General features: G+C 36.8%; 2 protein-coding genes across 3 annotated transcripts in view; one reads left to right on the forward strand and one right to left on the reverse strand.

The window, feature by feature from the left end:
- The window catches only part of peng (Pumilio and CPL domain-containing protein penguin), a 6,542-nt gene extending 787 nt beyond the window's left edge, over positions 1–5,755 (forward strand). The window contains exon 2 of the mRNA XM_043025876.2: positions 3,833–5,755. Within this exon, the coding sequence (XP_042881810.2) occupies positions 3,833–5,511 (1,679 nt within the window). The 3' untranslated portion in view covers positions 5,512–5,755. The remainder of the gene's footprint in view (positions 1–3,832) is intronic.
- A 2,650-nt stretch (positions 5,756–8,405) lies between these two features.
- On the reverse strand, positions 8,406–19,802 carry Rpn10 (regulatory particle non-ATPase 10). 2 transcript variants are annotated; one of them, XM_043025879.2, is made up of 10 exons: positions 19,680–19,802; positions 13,435–13,575; positions 12,246–12,357; positions 11,886–12,041; positions 11,523–11,654; positions 10,903–10,992; positions 10,590–10,740; positions 9,868–10,083; positions 9,181–9,260; positions 8,406–9,075 (listed from the first exon to the last, which is right to left on the reverse strand). In XM_043025879.2, exons 1-10 carry the CDS (start codon positions 19,703–19,705, stop codon positions 8,884–8,886), a joined length of 1,296 nt encoding a protein of 431 aa, XP_042881813.1. In that variant the 5' UTR covers positions 19,706–19,802; the 3' UTR covers positions 8,406–8,883. The 2 variants fall into 2 exon arrangements, with proteins under 2 accessions (XP_042881813.1, XP_086402647.1); XM_086546521.1 differs by having other exon boundaries at positions 11,523–11,658; positions 11,884–12,041.
- Between the last annotated feature and the right edge of the window lie 1,395 nt (positions 19,803–21,197).

The following is a 21,197-nucleotide window of genomic DNA, read 5'->3' on the forward strand; positions in this document are numbered from 1 at the left end:
ATATACTTATACATATGCACACATACATATTATAATGGGGGTCCAGTTGTTTTACATCCAGATTGTTACGTTTGAGTAAGACATCCGATATTCAATACAACAAGTATACATTTAAATTTTTTAAAAGCATTTTTTTTGTTAATAGATTTGTCTATGAAGTCTGCTATGCTAATAATTATTTATATGCATATTGACAATTTTGTTGTATTTTGTTGTTTGCATTCCCTTAGTAGTAGAAAAGATACTAATTCTGTAGCAGAGGGAGATAGCAATAATGTCAGCGATGAAAGACAATGAGGATATAAGTGCATTAGTGAAAATAGTAAAGCCTATTGGACTTTGGTGAAAGTGAAGAATTGCAAGTGGGAGGGACAGACAGTGTAAACAATAAGCAACATTGCTCGGACCACTTGTGTGACTGTTTACACACACAACTCACATCATAGCAACTATATACTTTGTATTAGAAATTTCTCATGATTTTTTCAAACATTTGGGCAAAATATAGATTCAATTTGTGCACAAAAATATCACTAAGAGCTTCTGACACAGGGAGTGTACTTTTTGATATGTGACAGTATTTAGGTTAACTGATTGCCGATGGAAATAGATTTGCTTCCCCATACCCCCAGGAGGGGTACTAGTGTCACCTGTATGACGATGGGTACTAGTGTCACCTGTATGACGATGGGTACTAGTGTCACCTGTATGACGATGGGTACTAGTGTCACCTGTATGACGATGGGTACTAGTGTCACCTGTATGACGATGGGTACTAGTGTCACCTGTATGACGATGGGTACTAGTGTCACCTGTATGACGATGGGTACTAGTGTCACCTGTATGACGATGGGTACTAGTGTCACCTGTATGACGATGGGTACTAGTGTCACCTGTATGACGATGGGTACTAGTGTCACCTGTATGACGATGGGTACTAGTGTCACTTGTATGACGATGGGTACTAGTGTCACCTGTATGACAACTTATATGATCTTTATTTCAGCACAAGGAAAAATATTTGCAACATCGCAACCTTTCTTCCATTCACTTATTATGATACTAAAGCAATATTTTTTTGTCTGTCTTTTTTGTGTTTTATTGTATTGTGAGACTTATATGTGCTATATGACGGGCTCTAGTAATGTTGCAGTAGTTTAAGATTATAGTATAGGGTCCCTCATTATGTTCTTTATACTCAGTGTGATTAAAGTAATGCCGTTTTATGGGAGGCCAAAGAGTAACTTCATTTTTTTTGTATTCATGGACTTTCATAAACAAATATGAAAGAAAAATCCATCCACAGCTGATATTACATGAAGAGGTGGGGAAGAGGAATTAAACCTGTGTATAGGACTGGGAGTGCCACAGCAAAAGCAGCTGGACTGGCTCTTGGGCACAGTGTGGACACTGGACATGGTCAGGGTCATCTTCCTCTTCTCATTCTAACTTCAGCTCCTTTTCAATTTTTATTTTATTTACAAAGCTTTTTCAAGCTAGCCACAATAAATTGCAACAATTCAGATGCAAAATATGACTCAAAGGAATATTCTATCAAGTACATTATAATAAATGAGTTTCTAGTAAGGAAATTAGTCAGATTGACTTTATTTTAATATATGAGGCAAATATTACAAGACATTCTCAGTGACTTCCAAGAGGGTTATATTTCTCCAGTCAGCTCTAAGTAATTTTCCAAATTTTCTTTGTACGCACCCTGTATAATGTATAACATACTTCCCTGACCTGGTGTCAAACCTGTGCCACCCTCAGGGATAAGCCCGAGAGTGCAGTACTAAACCATGTTTAACTGTGTATTATATAGTTATGGGTTTTGAGGGATCGTTGGTCCAGCAAACTTCAATCTTTGCAAATTCTGTCTCCTCTAGGGACATTGGGCTAACAGCACCCTTTGGATACACTATGAACTATTAGTAGTCAAAATGTTAAATAAGTTATCAAATTTGCCTGGGTCAGAATCCAGAACTTCCTATTTTGAGTTGAATGAACACACACACAAAAAAAAAAAAAGATTTAAAAACTAATCAACAGATTTATTATTGTGAGGTACCACCTATTATCTTTGATAGTTCACAATATGTGTGCCTTATTTCACTGAAATTAGATGAATTCCAGTGACACTTTATAGTGTAACTGGTATATCCCTTCACTGTTGCAGTTTGAAGTGATTGCTACTGCCTCCTTGTTTTTAGCTCTTGGACAAAGAACAACAAAATTCCAGCACATTTAATCTGGAAAGATAGAGCTTGGATTGGTTTCATCTTTAACAGTAAATTGCCTGGGGGTTCTACCAGCTCTATTTTGGCCAAATGTATGTGGTGTATGCTTGTTTTTTTCCAGTTTCCTTGAGTTCTAAAGCATGCCAATGGTGATGTGTGGGTGTCTTGTAAGCATTTACCAATGAGAGTGCATGTATACATTCACAGTCAATTTGGTTTGATATGGTCTCACTTGTTTGCTCCATTTTATAAATTAATATTGATTACTGATTCTTGTTATTATTACCGTTATCATCATAATGACAACAATGATAGTAATTATAATGTTTGCAGTATTAACCCATTGTGGATGGGTGTCATGACATACATGATGCTGGAGCTTTGGTCTGACATTTGGGGATTTTGGATCACTGTTATTTTACTGTGCTAGGAATAGTGAGTGAGTGATGATGACAATTGCAGTCATAATTACTATAATTGCCATATTAACCAAAATGGATTTCACCTAACATCCAAAACCTATATGGCACCACTTTCTAGCACCAGCAGAAGAGAGAGCCTTTAATGGCACCCGTCCATGGTCTCTAGCAAGCACTATCCTTATAGAGTGATGGCACACAGCAAGTTGCCAACCTCTTGCTCTAAAGTACAGGCGATGAAGGATGAATGAGAAGAGGAAGGTGACTCGAATCATGCACAGTGTCTACATTGTGCCCTTGTGCACATAATGGCTATTTACTGTGGTACTCATTCATAAGCACAGGTTTACTTCCTCTTCCCTACCTCTTCATGTCATCGTCATTGTGGATGGTTATGTTTTTCATATTCGTTCACAACAGTACACCAATACAAAACAAATGAATTTGCTTTTTATCATAAAACAACAAAACAGCAAAACTACAAAGTACAATAATATAACACAGTGCTCCAAAATCACCCAATGTCATGTATGTCATGATGCCTGTTGTCAGGCCAAAGTTCCTGTGTCATGTATGGTATGCAATTGATTTATATATAATGATCAAATAAAACCATAATGTCCCCATCATCAGTGGTTTAATAGAATGACCACATTGAATTAATGTATTGTTGAAGAGGTGGGGCAGCTGTTTGGAAGTCAATAACTGGTAGATATCTTCATGTATTGCTGCTAGTAATAGGACCATGTAAAGATATAGATAGAGAGAAATTTGCATTAAAAGTGAACTGAAATGACACTGCTATATAAAATAATCTGTAGAAGTGAAGGAGAAAAAATGCAATCATTTATTATAAGGATTGATACATCCAATGATTGAAGCTAATACCTTACCTTCCATTCCTGTCAGGGCTCCAACAAGGCCATTTAACCTCCACTTGTTGTATTCTCTTATCTTCTAGGGGAATGTTTTAATTCTGGTGTGTTGTGTCACAGAGAAAAGTAGAGCATGTACAGTCTTTGTATCCCCTAGATGTTTCTTTTATATTCATTTGCTTCTAGTAGATTATATATATATGTCTAGTTTCTTAATTTAGATAACATTACAAGGTGATGTGAGTATTATTGCAATGGTTAAAGTGACTTTAATTTATACCTTTTTTTCTCATTAAAGGTGAGGCTACAGGAGTCAAGCGGAAGGCTGAAGATGATGAAGGAAAGCATCGTAAAAAAGACTGGAAGGCTGTAAAAGCTGAAGCAAAATTGAAGAAGGAGAAGAGGAAAGAGTGGAAGGGTGGAAGTGAATCATATATGTTAGGAGTGAAAAGTAAGAAGATTTGGGAGGAGCTTCGCCAAAGCAACTGCAAGAAAGAGAGGAAAAATGAGTTGTGCAATGAGCTCTGGAACCTAGTGAAAGGGAAGGTCAAGTCAGTCATCTTTTCTCATGACACAGTGAGGGTCATTGAAACATTAATGGCTGTTGGAGGAGAGCAGTATCGTACAGAATTGTTTAAAGAAATGAAGGATGATATTCTTGAAATGAGCAAGAATAAGTACTCACGCTTTTTTGTGCTGAAGATTCTTCGTTATGGGTCTAGGGATCAGAAAGATTTTGTTATAAAATCATTGAAGGGGCATACTGCCACACTGATGAAAAATAAAATTGCTTGTGATGTTGTAGAATTAGCATATAATGACTATGCCAATGCCAAACAACGTTCTTTGATGACCCAAGAGTTCTATGGGCCAAGTTTCCGCCTGTTTCCCAATGAAAACATTCGATGTCTAGAAGATGCCCTAAATTTAAATCCTCTAAAGAAAGAGATCATCCTCAAAGACCTGCGTAGTGCATTACAACCCATTATTGATAAAGGTGTTTTTACTAATACAATGGTGCACACGCTGCTTCGTGATTATCTTACATTCTGTTCAGTAGCAGACAGGACTGCCATGATTGAATCCTTACGTGAATCATTGCTTCCCATTGTACACACCAGGGATGGAGCTCGTGTGGCCATGATATGCCTGTGGCACGGGACAGGAAAAGACAGGAAGGTCATATTGAAAAGTTTCCGAACTCACATGGTCAAATTAGCCACAGATCCCCAAGGATATATGGTTCTACTAGCTGCGTTTGATTGTATGGATGATACAGTTTTCATAAAAAGTGTTGTTATGAAGGAGCTCATGGAGGGTATTGAAAATTTAGTGAGTGCAGATTCTGGACTACGTGTCTTGCGGTACATTGTAGCACCACGCAGTCCTTTGTTCTTCCAGCCTGCTGTTGTAGACCAGTTGAAACCTGGAGATGGCAATGCTTACAGTCGTAAAGATGCAGATATCAGGCAGAGGGAAATTCAAGAAGTTGCAGCTGATGGCATTTTATCCCTCTTGAGTGGTAACATAGAGAGCTGGGCCTTCAATGCAAACTGGACACTCTTCATTGCAGCAGCATTAGAGACACTTCCAGGAAGTTATGTGAGCACTATATTTGGTCAGTTGGCCGAGTTGTGTGCTACACCTTATGAGGAAGGAATGAAGGATCATGTCCTGGAGGTGGCTCACACAACAAAAATGCTTACAAAGATAATAAAATTTGATAAAAACCGGTATGCAAAGGATAAGCCGACATTTAGTGAGCAATTGCTAAAGACTGTTGGAAATGTACTCAGTAGCTGGCTTGATTCAAATCGAGGGTGCTTCATGTTAGTGTGCATGATTGAGACAGAGATAAGCAAGATCATTAACTCTGTTAAGGATATTTTATCTCCACATCTTCCAAAGATTGAAACTTTGACGACTCCAGGTGGTAAAATTTTGTGCCAGAAACTGAAGGGAGACTCACAGGAATAAACATTTATTATATCATTGGGTTCACTTTTTCCTTGTGTATAGGTTTCAAAAGTACCATTAGATTAATTGAGTATATATGAAATTGTTGACTTGTTTTAGTATATTGCTTAAATAACATAATGTCTATGTAAAGGAATTTATATATCCTTTATTACAGTTGATAGCTGAACTTTGTCTCTAATATGCATAAATGTATGTGTATTAATAGTTTACTGTAAAATCAGTAATAAATATAGAAGTGCATTGTTATTATTTGTTGCCTGATTCTTATTTCTTAATTTGTTTACTTCTATTTATATAATCAACAGTAGAAAATCTATTCCCCTTTCGCATTCAGAAATATTCAGTACACTGTCAGATAATAATGCAAGCTCCTGATTTCCAAGTACAAGAATTGTCTAGGAATGAAAATATTAGGGGAAAACACAGCTCTAGAGCATCAGTGGTATTGTAGGAGTAACTTGCACATTTTTAGATGTGATCATTTTTGTTACCCTGCTGTTGTCATAATATATAGCCCCCATTTTTTTGAGAATGTACCACATGTAGACAAATTTGGTGACACAGCAGGACAAAAATATTTTTGAAGTTTGCATAGTAAACAGAAAATTGTGTACTTTCTAGAACAAACACAATGTTGCTTACTCAGATTGTGATGGTATGAAAATAATGTATTATTGTGATGCTTGATATAGAAGTGAAAACAAATAATACAAAATGAAGATATTAAGTTTCAAAGAAGAACAAAAACATACACAGAGATGAACTAAAACTTCTAGAACAAGAACTAGATGATCCTTATGGTCACATAAATACTGAAATAATAGATATATCTAGTGGAAATAAAAAAAGATTTAGCAATATTTAATATTTGAGGATACAGCAGATACATCCTTTATATATTTTGATGAAATTCTAGGTTGCTATACAGCCTATGTATTAAGGAAAAAGAAAAAGGCCTTTATGTACAGCACAAATGTCAATCACTTAATTCATGTGGCAATATAAATATAAATGTATTGCTGTCATTCTTTCAAACAAACAAAAAATATTGGAATTGTGATATGCTCAATAAAATCCAGTATGGAACACAATTTAGATTTTCCTTAGTTGGTATGATTTGGCAGGTAATGCGCTATCAATTCTGTCTCCTACATGCATGGGTGGCACCTTTGGGTTGTAAAATGGATTCCTGTGCTGGTAATGAGCTAAATTATAGATACTGCCTAGTGGTTTGATGTTAGCCATGGAATGACAAAGACGCCATGTGACATATGGGCCCTGGCTGCCACTCATGTAGTCTGTTACATTTCTCTGCATTTTTTTTTTTATGTACATAACAATTAATATGCTGTACAACACTTTTTCCCTTTCAACTTTCATACTGTAATGACTGCTGACCACCTATTACCATTGCTCAGCATGACCAAATTTATTTAGGGCCGCACAAGATGTTTTCAACTGCGGTATACACACACAGTGTTTTCAACTATGGCTTTTAAGAAGTGGGGGTATATCCGTAGCAGCTAGTATCCATGAAAAATAAGAAAAAAAAAAGTATACTGAAGTACAAGTAAACTTATTTCTTGTATTTGGGGGGTAGTAGTTCTGTATTTGGCTACTTTATTTTTCTATTTTTTTTATGAAATGTTTCCTCCAATTAACCCATTGCAGACGGAGATAAATTTGCTTGCCCAGCCTCCAGGATAGGTTTTATTTTAGAGAGAGACCACTTGAAGCAATATAATTTGAAGCATCCAAATCTCTTTCAGTCATTCATTGTAAAACTAGAGCGGTTTTTGTGTTTTATTTTTTGTGTGTTTTATTGAGTTTAGAGACTTATATGTGCCGTATGACAGGCTCTATCAGTGCTGCAGTTGACTAAAATTGTAGTATGTTATCCATATTAGCTCATTATTTTCTTTATACTCAATGTGATAGAAGTATTGCTGTTTTATGGGAGGACAAAAGGCAACTTTATTTTTTCGTATTTTTGTGCTGTCATGAACAAATACGAAACATATAACCACCTACAATAAAGATAACAAGAAGAGGTAGGGAAGAGGAATGAAACCTGTTCTTGTGACTGTGAGTGCCACAGTGAAAGACATCCATATTGGCACAGGAGCACATTTTAGACACTGGGTATGGATTGAGTCACCTTCCTCTTCTGGTTCTGCCTGCACATCCTTCATCGGCGGTACTTTAGAGCAAGGGTTCATCAACTTAGTGTGTGCCATCGCTCTATACAGACAGTGCATGCTAGAGACCGTGGATGGGTGCCATTCAAGGCTCTCTCACCTGCTGGTGCTAGAAAAAAGTGGTGCCATCTAGGTTTTGGACGTTAAGCTTGCACGATATTACGGTAATTATAGTAATTAGGACTGCAGTAGCCATCATCACTCATTCCTTTTTCATAGCAAAATAAAATAGCACAGTGATCCAAAATCCCCGAACGTCGTGTACGTCATGACGCCCGTCGTCAGCCCAAAGCTCCTACGTCATGTATGTCATGACACCCGTACTCAATGGGTTAATATATATTTTCAAAATACAAAAGCAAAACATTAATGGTTATAGAAATCTTTGTATTGTAGGAGTAACTATCATAGTTTTATCTTTACTACATTTACCTAGAGCTAATATCATTTGAATGGTAAGTAAATGAATATATGTTGCACAAGGATTATTGCATTAGTAATTATCATAAGGTTACTTGAAAAGGTGTTGCACACCATCTGCTTAGTATTACCTAAGTTGCATATTTTAGTTAAAATAATTTATCTTGCCTCATTCAAACCAAATATTTTGTTGACTGGTAGAAATGGTAGAAACCATCCAAATATGTTACCAGACTACCCACCACAAACATGTATGAATAGAAATAAAACTCCTTTTAATTCTATTTAAGCTTTATTCATGTACTTTAAATTGGCCATTCAAAACATGGACCAACAGCCAATGCAGAATATTTATAATGGCCTATTCAGAGCAGAGCTGTAAGGCTGCTGAAGAACAGACACACTGCAAAGTAGCCATGAGAAGTGAATAACATTTTTCAAGACCACTTTTGACACTGGAAATATATGTTTGAATTTAAGTGAGCTTCTGGGGGAAGCCTCTCAGCTTCTGGTTATTTTATGTCTAAACTTAAAGTTCCACCTTATATAAAAAAAAATCCCTAGAACTAAAACTCAAAACAAAAGGCTTTACATATAAATTTACACAGTGAATATTTCACACGTATAAACAAATGTTCCCCCAGTTTGCACAAAAAAAGAGAAAATATTCTCAAAGAAGAAAACACTTGAAGTTGAGCTGAGAGCCAGAATGCTATCAGGATAATTTTCTCCTTACACATATAAAAATATCTTATTTCTTCTCATCTTTCTTCTTATCCTTATCCTTCTCTTTATCCTTGTCTTGTTGAGTGAGAGACCCTACAGCTTCTTTGACAACCTGGCTCTGGGGGTCAACCCCTGGCAAGTTTTGCAGGACACTCTCTAGGAAGGCTGGATCTGCCATGACCTGAGAGAAATCCTGTTCCTCCTCCTCTTTCTTTACCTGTTAAATGAGAAAAGAAAAGAGAAAATGTATAAATCAAATTAGAAATTCTATTGAATAAGTTTGTCTTTAAAAAAAGAAAATCCAAAACAGCAAACTACTTACCTCTTTGCTCTCCTTTGCTCCCTTTGCACCTCTGTCTTCGCTTGGTGTATCAACATCCATGGGTTCCTCCTTTGGCTCAGCTTCAAAGCAAATGTACTCATTAATTAACTTCAATTATTATCTCCTAATATTGGGTGAGTGAGGGAAATGGATATGAAATTAATTGAGAGGATTTACAGATTTACTCCTTTATAAGCCTAACTTCTAAAAATTTGAGGAAACCCTGTGAATCATAACCTGTAAATGCCTAAAAAACTGCTACCTTAGATTATTCACACTGTTGACAGAAATCCTTTTATGACAGCTATCATTATGCAAAATAAAAACCTGGGTCTGTAATAACTACCAGTTTGTCTTAAACAGTACAGTCAATGTATTATAATATATGATTTGACTTATTCAATCATAATTTACTCTTCTATAATTCTTTATTATATACTTATTTACTACTGGTTTGCCTAATTACACTACAATCTTGTCATCATTTCCTTATTTATTTGTATATATCAGATTATTACAGAATTCATTCTATTACTTATTATTATTAACTACATACTATTATCACTATTCATTAGTATCTCTGGTTTGTCCCTATGACCTAGTATAATACTTCTTGACAATAAAGTTCTCTATCTAATGCTCATAGCCTTGGCATATGTGGTGATTAAATCAATATAAAATACTTACCACAGTCCTGCATTGAAATCTGCATTGCATATGCTATCTGCTCTTCTTCTGTCATAGCAGAAAAGTCTGGAACAGCAGCAGCAGGGGCAGCCTTGGGAGCAGCAGCTGGTTTGGCAGCAGCAGATCCTTTAGCTTGTGTTGCTCCACCAGCACCAACCTCCAATGACATTGCAAGAGCTTGTTGTAACATCTCCTCTTCAGACTGACCACCTGCGGCTAAAATTTGAAATGGCAAGAGTTATCCCAGATGATGCTATTTTTTCTGTTATATTGAGAAAATATTGCCCTTAACCCATTTGCACCAGATGAAGTGTTAACACATAATGGGAATATTTTGGTCCTGCTGGATGATGTCCAATCACATCGTGATCTCTCCCTCTAAACTAATGTTTTACATCATTATATATGTATATACTCATTGCAATTCCATTTGCATAGACATATTTTTCTTCACTTGCAAAAATAATATGAACCAACACAAAAACCTCCTCTTATCACTGAACTGAGCAGGTGAAAAGAGCTCTGAGAGGCGCAGCATAGCATGGCATCGCAGTGGAATGCTGTGTGCACTTTTTATCTTGCCGGCGGGAGCAAATATAAGCTCTGCCGCAAATGAGTTAATGTGCATATACCATTTTTTGGCACAAAATGCTTAAAATCAGTTTAAGACATTCTAAGGTTTCAAACACAGACATATTGATGTAATGAAATTTCTGAAATACCGTCTGTTGCAGCAGGTTGTGGTGTTGGTGTTGTGGCAGGTGGCTGAGGTGCAGCTTCAGTAGATGGAGCCTTTGCTGCGGATTCCTGGGCAGCACGCCTTTCCTCTTCCTGCTGTCTCTGCCGTTGTTCCTCCATAGACACACGAAGAGCCTAGAAAAGAGACAGTGCATTTACAAAAAATATACAAAAGTCAGTCAATATCAACAATTTTCCACTTTATAGAATACACTATATGATCTGCAGGTGCTTTTACTTCCTATCCTTTAATCAAGTTTTATAAGAATTGTCTCAGGGATGATTGCGATGGCTCACCAGTGCCAGTTCTGGATCCTCGTTGGGATCAACACCAAACTCAAAGCCTCCGCCTGTTGCAAAGGTTGCTGCGGATCCTCCATCTTCACCCTGTAAGGAAGAAACAATAAATTCTAAAATACTGCTGTGTTAATTATTAAAAAAAAACAGAGTATAGGCTCATTAGGTTATTTTAATCTTTTTTTTTTTACAAATAAACAGAGAATCAGGCACACTTCTGAATATCTTTTGAATACTTCAATCCCTTGAATATGAAGCGAATATGAAGCGACAAATGTGACCTCAGGATTCATAAAGAATTGAGAAGGGGGTTCTCAGTCATAAAGCCTTCATAAATAATAATCTGAAAACTCCATGGACCAACATTGCTTTTAAACCAGTGTTCTGGCAAGAGAAGTCATCCAGTATGAAAAATGCTGCAAGGACTAGGTAGCTCTAACATACCATATAGGCTTCATTGTACATAGATAGGTCACTAGAAATATAACATCCTTGACAATAACATATTGATTAAAAAGTTTCAGGAAGTCACTCTCTTTTTAACTGTTTCTGACAGTGAACCAAGTGGAAATTCTCTAAACGGGAATTTCCTAATATTCCATGATACCCCTAATACAGACCTGGACAATAGGTGAGGATAGGAGAGCATCTGCCAGGTGAGGCGATGGAGGCACAGTGACCAAGTGGGATCCACCACCCTCTCGGCCATTGATGGTGCTTACCATGGCCTCCAGCAGAGATTGGTTGATATCCTGGACCAAGAAATTTAATGTTTTTTCATTATGAGACAGTCTCTATCATTGATGTGTGAAGACTTATACTGCTGGTAATATCTTTCCTAATGTAAAATTTAGAGAATATTTTCTTTCATTTAAATTATGCACTAATTAGACCTGCAGATGACAAACTTGGAAAACATGTAGTGTATGTGCAATCAAGCACACACACCATAAATCAACAAATAATTTTTTTTGTGTACTCACTGTCTCACCAAAGTTAACAATGTCAATGTTAACTTTCTCCTTCTTGAGGCGTTTAGCTACCTTAATGATTTCCTTTTCATCAGCCTCAATTGGGCTTCCCACAAAGGCAACAATGCGCATTTTGTGGTTTTTACTCTGACGATGTTTCAGCGCTAACTGTTAAAGTAAAGGCCAATAATTATCAAAATGCTTTCACCTAAATGCACAATCTCTAAATTCATTATCTCTTTATTCAATAAGCTGAGAACAGTGTTGATAATTTAATAAAGTCCTAGCAATTGTTACAGAATAAAAAGGTTGGAGAACAAGCAAAAGACTTCATCCCAAAGATATTTCCAGGGGCTGACACCAAACACTTACATGAGCAATTCGTATACCAGTCAGGAGATTGATGAATCCATTAGGCATAACTTTATGCAGTGAGGTTAGGATCTTCCCAACATCTGTAGTCAGTGTTGCAAGGACCTCAGTACTAGAAGAAAAGTATTACTTATGCTAGAAATTTCCTTAGAACATATAAAAACAAGAGCGTGTCTATGTGTGCACATATAAAGGATAATATGACAAAAATAAGCTTATATTTGTAGTGTCTTGTCAGATTATCTGAGCCCTGGAATGATCTAACTAGACAAATAGCTAGTTTAAGAATAATAGCTAAATACCACAGCCATGGAGACTTTTCAAATGAAGTTTTAAATCTCTATGAAACCTATATTAGCATTACCTTTAAATAGATCAGTCTATGGAATGATCTTACTAACTTATAAAAGGCAACATTATTGTGGATTGAAAATAGTTCCTAACAGACAAGGAAAGAACCAATCACCAATGATATTTAATGTCATTCATAATTTTAGGCTACTACATTACCAGGTGTATCAACAGCACAAACCCTACTGCCAAATATGTATAAACTTGTTTTGTATGTGGCTGGCCGTACATACGTACATATATGTATGTATTCAATTATGTATTTAAAACACTTCTAATGTTCCTATTTCATATGAAGTCAACAGTGTTTGGTTACATGAAAATAATAATTTGTCAATTTCTTTAACCCTTCCACAGCAGGCCCTTTTCATGATCTTTGGTTCAAAATAAAATCCAGTTATTCTTTCAGTTGTGTAACTAATGCACCATACAATATGATAATTATCACTTTGCTATAATATCATATATAGACTCATAATTATCATGCCGTCAGTCTAGAAAATAACAGAAAACAACAAGATATCCAGCCCCGGCCAAATGTCTTAGGATGTGCCCCATCTCAGAAGGGTTAATATAATTACCATATGATTAGCACTGATTTTTTATTACCAAACAATTCAAAGTTGCAGACCATTACTCTACACTCTAATGTTTACCAATTTTCATGTTTATGAATCTATCCATGAGTTTTAATTGTCATTGAGTGGTAATCCATTAGAACTGACCCTGTAATATTTTTCAATGAATGCAGTAAGTTAAAATATCAAACTAGGAGGAACTAATATGTTTAAATTTAATCTGTTTTAAATAACAATAGATTATCATACATGTAACTTACTTGGCTAAAGTGAGGAGGCCAACGTTGTTCTCAGGGTTTGACCGAAGTTTAAAACGGCATATGGTGTTAACTGCATCTTGCTGGGCTTGGAGACGTGTTGGTACATAGTCTCCATTTCGCATATATTCACTATTGTCAACACTGAAAAACAAAAAAATAAAAAATAAGAAAAATGCATATTACATTTCAATAGACTTAGTACCCTGATAAATGGGACAAAAGCAATATCATATACACACTAGAGTGTGAGAGACAACTTATACTTTCTTGTTTTGTCTAAAGCTTTAGTTGCTAAAGTTATTGTCTTTCTACTTTGCTACCAGCCCTTGTTCATTACTTACATAGAAACAAGAAAAGATTTAACTGTAAACAAGAAAATAAATAAATAAATTTAGGGGTGCATTTATTTCACATGCATCCAATGCAGTAAATGTAACAGTTGGATCAAAGGATTACAGTACATTGGTTGAGAAAAACTTTTTTCAGACAATACAGTCTCTTCCCAATTTAGGGCCCATTTCTTGGTGTATGTTCAAACACTCCAGGCTATTTGGTTTGCTCTGAATGGTTCTAATGCAATAAGATGTTCCATTGCACTTCTTCCAATGAGATACAAGTTTAAAGTACACAGAGTACCTCATATAGCAGCTGATAATACATTCAAAGTAATTAAATTTCTGAGCAATGAGATTTTCAAACTTTGGCAAAAATATGTTATTTTAGCCCATTGTGGATGGGAGAGATTCTCTAGCCCATTCTCTAGGATGAGTTTTTATTTCAGAGTGAGGCAGCTTTACACAACATATTTTGACTTTTCCCACTCTATTTCAGTTACTCATATAAAACTAGAGCTATTTTTGAGTGTTTTATTGTACTGAGAGACTTATATGTGTCATATGACAGGCTCTATCAATGCTGAAGTTGACTAAAATTATAGTATAGGATCCATATCAGCTCAATATTTTCTTTATAGAAGTATTGGTTTTATGAGAGGACAAATAAGCAACCTTATTTTTTCATATTTATGTACTGTCATGAATGAATACGAATCATTTAACATCTACAATGAAGATAACGTGAAGAAGTAGGGAAGAGAAAGGACACCTGTCCTTAGGACTGAGTGCCACAGTAAAAGATATCCTTACTGGCACAGGGGCACATTTTAGACACTGGGTATGGTTTCAGTCACCTTCCTCTTCTTGTTCTTCTTGCACATCCTTCCTTGGTGGTACTTTAGAGCAAGAAGTCGGTAACTTGCTGCGTGCCATCGCTCTATAAAGTGCTTGCTAGAGCCCGAGAATGAGTGCCATTCAAGGCTCTCTCTCACTAAAAGAAAATGGTGCCATCTAGGTTTTGGATGTTAGGTTTGTTTGATATTACAGTAATTAAAGTAATTATGACTGCAATAGTCATCATCACTTACTCATAGCAGAATAAAACAGCACAGTGATCTAAAATCACCAAACGTCATGTACGCCATGTGTTATAAACTGCACACCAGGGAAGAAATATTTTTTAATCATGACCCCACATGATTATTATACTTGTGACTAATAGCACACTGTGACTAAAAGACAGCCCCTCCTCTGAGTGAAAATTGTTTCTTACTACTTTATTGTAACACCCTTTGTTTATGCTTGACAAGCAAAGAGTTCCTGGCTTTTAGCTGCATTTTCCACTTTCTGGTAAAGTTTGTGAGGATTTGTATTTCCTGTATTGGTTACAGTAAGGGATACAAATTAATGAAGCATCCAGGAGGTACATTGTCAAATAAGAAACAAGTCCAAACTCTATGCAGTATGTGGAATTTGTCTATTTTCCTTTTAGCTTTAGTATTGTTAACTGTGGAAGCAACCACAATCACTGTGCACATGTTGTGCTATGTGGATAAGTAAATTGGGTGTAGTTTTAATTAACCCTTTCCTGACGGGGCACGCACTATGCGAAAACCTCTATGCCGGGCCATTGCAATATTGCATTGGAAACGTCACACTGGCATGACTCCCCGGCATCGGGAATTTAACTGTGTCACACGGCTGTGACACACCGTCATCATAGGGTTAATAACAATAATGCTTTCATGGAAAATATTGCATGGAATCAAAAAGTGGAAGAAATCCAAGACACTTTTCAAAATGAAAACAAAGAAGTTATCTGATATAATATTTGCAAGAGTTGCTTTACAACAATCTACTGATGCTTTTTTGTTTTGCTTGATGTGCACTTGTTTGGAAGAGCCATATATAAGAAAAGTAGGATAAGATCTATAGATATTCACGGCTTTGTAATTGTGTTTCTACTGTTGCAACACAATAATATTAGATCCAATAGATATGCTGGGCATGAAGTATCTCAGGGAAGCTGTGGGGTAGATAATCCACTGAAAACTGGTATCCTATTGATGTTTATTAACCCTCTCTGGACGGGTGGTACACTTCCTGGCAAATTTTGCCAGGAATTTTGAATGCACTGTATTAGGTGTAATTCTTGGTCTACAAAATCCAAACCCAACGACTGACCTAACCTTACCTGGCTTTGAGATTAGCCCTAGCCAAGCAGGGGCTTCACCCCACTCTGATGTCTTTTTGTTTTACCTGATGGCTCTTTCACAAGTAAGTTCATATCTATTGAAAAACAATCAGCAGTAAGTGAGGGAGGTGGAATGCATATAAAATTGTGCTTTATAAAATTCCCTTTCTCCTTGTGTTAACCCATTCACGCCAGGACAATTTCGGCTTTGTATGGTGGTAATGCTGGGGTTTTGGAACGCATAAGCCTAACGCCTAGAGATTCTCGGGCACACAAGCCATGAGCCTGGGCTGCCCGCTCGCTCATCCCGAGCGCTGGCTTTGCCCAGATATCTCATCACGGCGTCTGAGGCAAAATCCACGAAACGTGTCACCACGTCATCCAGCACAAATGGGTTAATTCTAGGGATGTCTGTTACACCTCGCCCCCACTGGACGTGGTCCCTACCCAACCCATCAGACAAGGCCTGAGAAGAAAAAGCTGCTTTCACAGAGGACCCTAAATACCATCGGGAGAAAGGTGGAGTGCCAGTTGACTCTGACAGAAAAGAAAAAAACAGAAAAAAAAACTTAGTAATGTGGTAGTACATACGCTCCAAAAAGCACAAAACGCTTATATACTACAGATACGATGCTACTCCAAAACCCTGGGTAAAAAATTGCCATGGGCAAATAATTTCACTTGTCCGTACTGACATTGGACTTTAGATCAGTGGAGGAAAGTACTCCAGAGAATAGAGTACATGGCAGCGCCCTCTTCAGCTGTGGTACACATGCCACACCATTAACCCACTGCAGATGGGTGTCATGACATACATGATGTAGGAGCTTTAGCCTGACGACAGCGTCGTGACGTACATGACGTTCGGGGATTTTAGATCACTGTGCTCTTTTATTTTGCTATGAAAAAGGAATGAGTGATGATGGCTACTGCAGTCATAATTACCACAATTACCGTAATATCGTGCAAGCTTAACGTCCGAAACCTAGATGGCACCACTTTTTCCTAGCACCAGCAGGAGAGAGAGCCTTGAATGGCACCCATCCACGGTCTCTAGCAAGCACTGTCTCTATAGAGCGATAGCACACACTAAGTTGATGAACCCTTGCTCTAAAGTACCGCCGATGAAGGATGTGCAGGCAGAACGAGAAGAGGAAGGTGACTCAATCCATACCCAGTGTCTAAAATGTGCTCCTGTGCCAATATGGATGCCTTTCACTGTGGCACTCACAGTCACAAGCACAGGTTTCATTCCTCTTCCCTACCTCTTCTTGTTATCTTTATTGTAGGTGGTTATATGTTTCGTATTCGTTCATGACAGCACAAAAATATGAAAAAATAAAGGTGCCTTTTGTCCTCCCCTAAAACAGCAAGTCTCAAAACTCAATAAGACACACAAAAAAATAAAACACAAAAACTGCTCTAGTTTTACAATGAATGACTGAAAGAGAGTGGGATGATTCAAATTATATTGCTTCAAGTGGTCTCTCTCTAAAATAAAACCTATCCTGGAGGCTGGTCAAGCAATTTTATCTCCGTCTGCAATGGGTTAACTTGTTAACGATGGGTGACAAGATACCACATTAAGTATTGGCAGGGTCAGCCAACAGGGACGGGATATTTTGTCGTGGCTATCCTCCTGGCCGGCACACTGGGTGATCGGGCATATAGCACTTGGCTGTGGCAAGTGCGGCTAAGAATCCCGAGGAATTAGGCTTATGCATTTGAAATATCCTGGCATTTCGACCATTTAGAGCCAAAATAACCCCATCGTTAATGGGTTAAGCATCCTGATTCAGTCATTGTTTGGGGTTGCTACTCCTACCACGGTCTGGGACATTTAGTCTTCCTCCTAAAGAACCAGAAAATGAACCAACACAACTAAATGGACCTTGACCCATTGATAGCGGTGTGTCAAGCAAATTTCTTAATACAAGATTGGGCAACTAGTGACTATTGCTCTTCATCTCGGAGGTATTTGCCACTTTAACCCCTGGCCTGGTACCTCACCTGATCTCAACCCCATTGAAAACCTCTGGAGAAATACACCAGAAAAAGAAAAAAAGTATTTTCTTTCTTCATGACCCTTCTGTTGTACTGAGTTTATTTCAAGGCTGGTAAAAACCTTACTGTGCATATATCAACCTGTAATGTTTAGTTCTACTAGCAACAGCCAATGAGAGCTACCCTTAGATCAACTGGCCAATCATAGTGCTTTCATGTTCCTAATTGTTAGTGAACCCGCAAGTTTGAATTTTGAGGAAGTTTCAAGTTGGTTGTTGCATCTTGGAGATGCGTGCATGTCTCTGCAGTATTGGTCCGAGAAAATAATGGTAGGTACCACTAGGTAGTATATATAATAATAATAATAATAATAATAATAATAATAATAGTAATAATAATAATAGTAATAATAATAATTATAAAAACAGAAAGAGAGCTTTCAAAATTCCTTTACAAAATTGCTCTGTGCTGTGATTGCTGTACTTGTGGTACATGGGTGAGTAAAACGTAAAGAAAACTAACTTTTTTACTTTACAGTAAACAGAAATGATGAAACTAAGGTACATTTTGTCATATATCAATACAATTTATACATATATTACCCCACAATTTCCCTGATCTACTCTATGCCCAGATGGTGGGGTATAGGGGGGTGGAATCATGGATTATATCCAATATATATGAGGGTGATAGGAACCTATCAAAACCACTTTTATAGTATTTAGTAATGGGGCATTATACAGAAAAATTATCCAAATTCACATCAAGTAAAACATAAGGATGGAGGGGGAAGACCCTAAATACTACAATTATGGAATTTACTAACATAGCTTTTTTATGAATATCTACCATGTTTCCTTTCCTTACTCAGTTATGATGAGTTTTGGCTTTAAAAATTCTATTCTAGAAAAAGGTGGTTCATATCAAGACAATTCTTCATATTCCTTTCCATTCCTCAATTAATATTAAACAAAAACATGACTGAATGCTTTCAAAGGTGCAGTTAGGTCGGGTTAAGGTTCCTGCAATCAATTCTTTCAAGAGCTATGTGAAGCAATAAATGAACTGAGCACATAATGGAGGAGACTTCTTGGCATAAAATCCCCCCCCCCCCCACTTCTTCAGGAAATAAAATCCAATATACTTCGTTGGCAGTTACGGTGGAACAAAAATGGTAAAGATAAAAAGCTCGACAATGATGCCTCAACTACCCAGTGATGAGTTTTTTTTTTTTTTTTAATTTCCAAATGGGCATTATAGCAAATATATACTTATTCCCTGGCTGCATCATTTCCCAATAATGCCCCAACATCCAGCACTATGGGGCCAATGTGAGCGGGCCTTGTGTGCAGAATTAACATCACATTACTAAGCCATGCTAAACACGATGATTTGCGGATTTAGAATGTTACAGGGCACGTTTTAAGTAGTGTTGTAACTGCAAATTTTGTTCCGAAGACAAAATTGTATGTTTTTCATCATATAATTTTCGAGGAAACCTAAAAAAAATTAACAAATAAAAGCTGAATCTCTTCCCAGGACTTTCCAATTGTGCAGCGTCACGACCTGTCACCCATCTTCAAACCTTTGTTACGATGATTGTACACCTCTTGCGATCTCAAAACTCCCTCCTAACCATACCCACATCCCTCCCGCGCTACTCTACACTGCAAAACGCCCCCAAGATGGTGCAAACCACACGTAAAACTCACCAAATAATTGTGCTCTCGAGAACCATCTTGCCCCGCACTGTTTACCTGCTGAGTCTGACTGAAGCGCCGTTCGTTCACATCGGCCTCCAGCGCCGCATGACAGAAAACGGGCTCGCTCACTTTAGGGTGGACTCTACTATTATTATTATTTTCTCGGGTACACTCATTATCTCGAATACATTTAGACTAATGGGTAGATGAAAAATCGGGCAAATTAAGGAATATGATTTCTTTTGTAATCATTTTTTTTAAAAAGAAAGGAAAACGGGCTCGCTGAGTTTAGGGAGGACTCTACTATTATTACTATTATCTCGAGTACGCTCATTATCTCGAATACATTTAGACTAATGGGTAGATGAAAAAAAGGGGCAAATTAAGGAATGTGATTTCTTTTGTAATCATTTTTTTTTAAAGAAAGGAAAACGGGCTCGCTCACTTTAGGGTGGACTCTACTATTATTATTACTATTATCTCGAGTACACTCATTATCTCGAATACATTTAGACTAATGGGTAGATGAAAAATCGGGCAAATTTAGGAATATGATTTCTTTTGTAATCTTTTTTTTTTAAAGAAAGGAAAGCATATCTTTATGGCACTTAGTTTATGGTCATATTAGTAATACTTACATGGGAGATAGCTCATTAAAAAAATCTTTTCGCTTGCTTTTATTCATATTCGAAATTTTATGACTAATGTCTGATTTAATCATGGTTAATGTTATGTTATGGGATATATATTTTCAACATATATACTTTGATCTTCTTCTACATCTGCATTTTAAGGCAATCGCAGAACACGTGCTTGTAAATGGCTCTGTACTCAATATCAATTTTCGTGGGAGCTTCTGGGGGATGTTATTTCTTGTAATATTGTGATATTGCACTCGAATACTCATTTAGAAAAGTCTCTTCGGAATATGCACATCTTTGCATAAGTCCATCAAAATCACAGACATAAAAAAATATCAGATATCAAACTCTGTTCAATATTATCAGAATTTTCATGCGTTGATATGTATCATGAATATGAAAAGGTTTTTTGACATGTTCTTGGAAATATATGAGAAAAGAACAAAAAATATAGATATATAAATAATCTTATCAGAAAGATTTAACTTCATCCGCATATCTTTGAATCTGCGATCTTTTGCTCGTATTTTCCCTTCGAAATTCCCGCGCAATATGGCTCAAAAGCACCGGAAAATAATAAACAACAACACATTGGTCTTGGGCGCAGGAAATATATATACTGCATCTACTTTCGAATTTTATATTGTAAAATATTGGAGGACAATTTTGGATATGAGGATATTGTTTATTTTGATATAGACTGTAACAGATGCTTAGCGGTAAGCTTGGATAACTTGTAGAGCAAATATTTCGGACGCATATTGCAACCATTTACAGTATTCATAGTAAATGCTAATATCTATGATATTAGATATATCCCGTTAGCACAAGATGGCTTAGAGTAAAAAAGAATAATTGAATTTTCAATACTCGACCTAGTAAGAAT

Source organism: Penaeus japonicus, unplaced genomic scaffold, assembly GCF_977035675.1.
Source record: "Penaeus japonicus unplaced genomic scaffold, GWHDUDI00000001_assembly GWHDUDI00000018, whole genome shotgun sequence".
Classification (NCBI taxonomy): domain Eukaryota; kingdom Metazoa; phylum Arthropoda; class Malacostraca; order Decapoda; family Penaeidae; genus Penaeus; species Penaeus japonicus.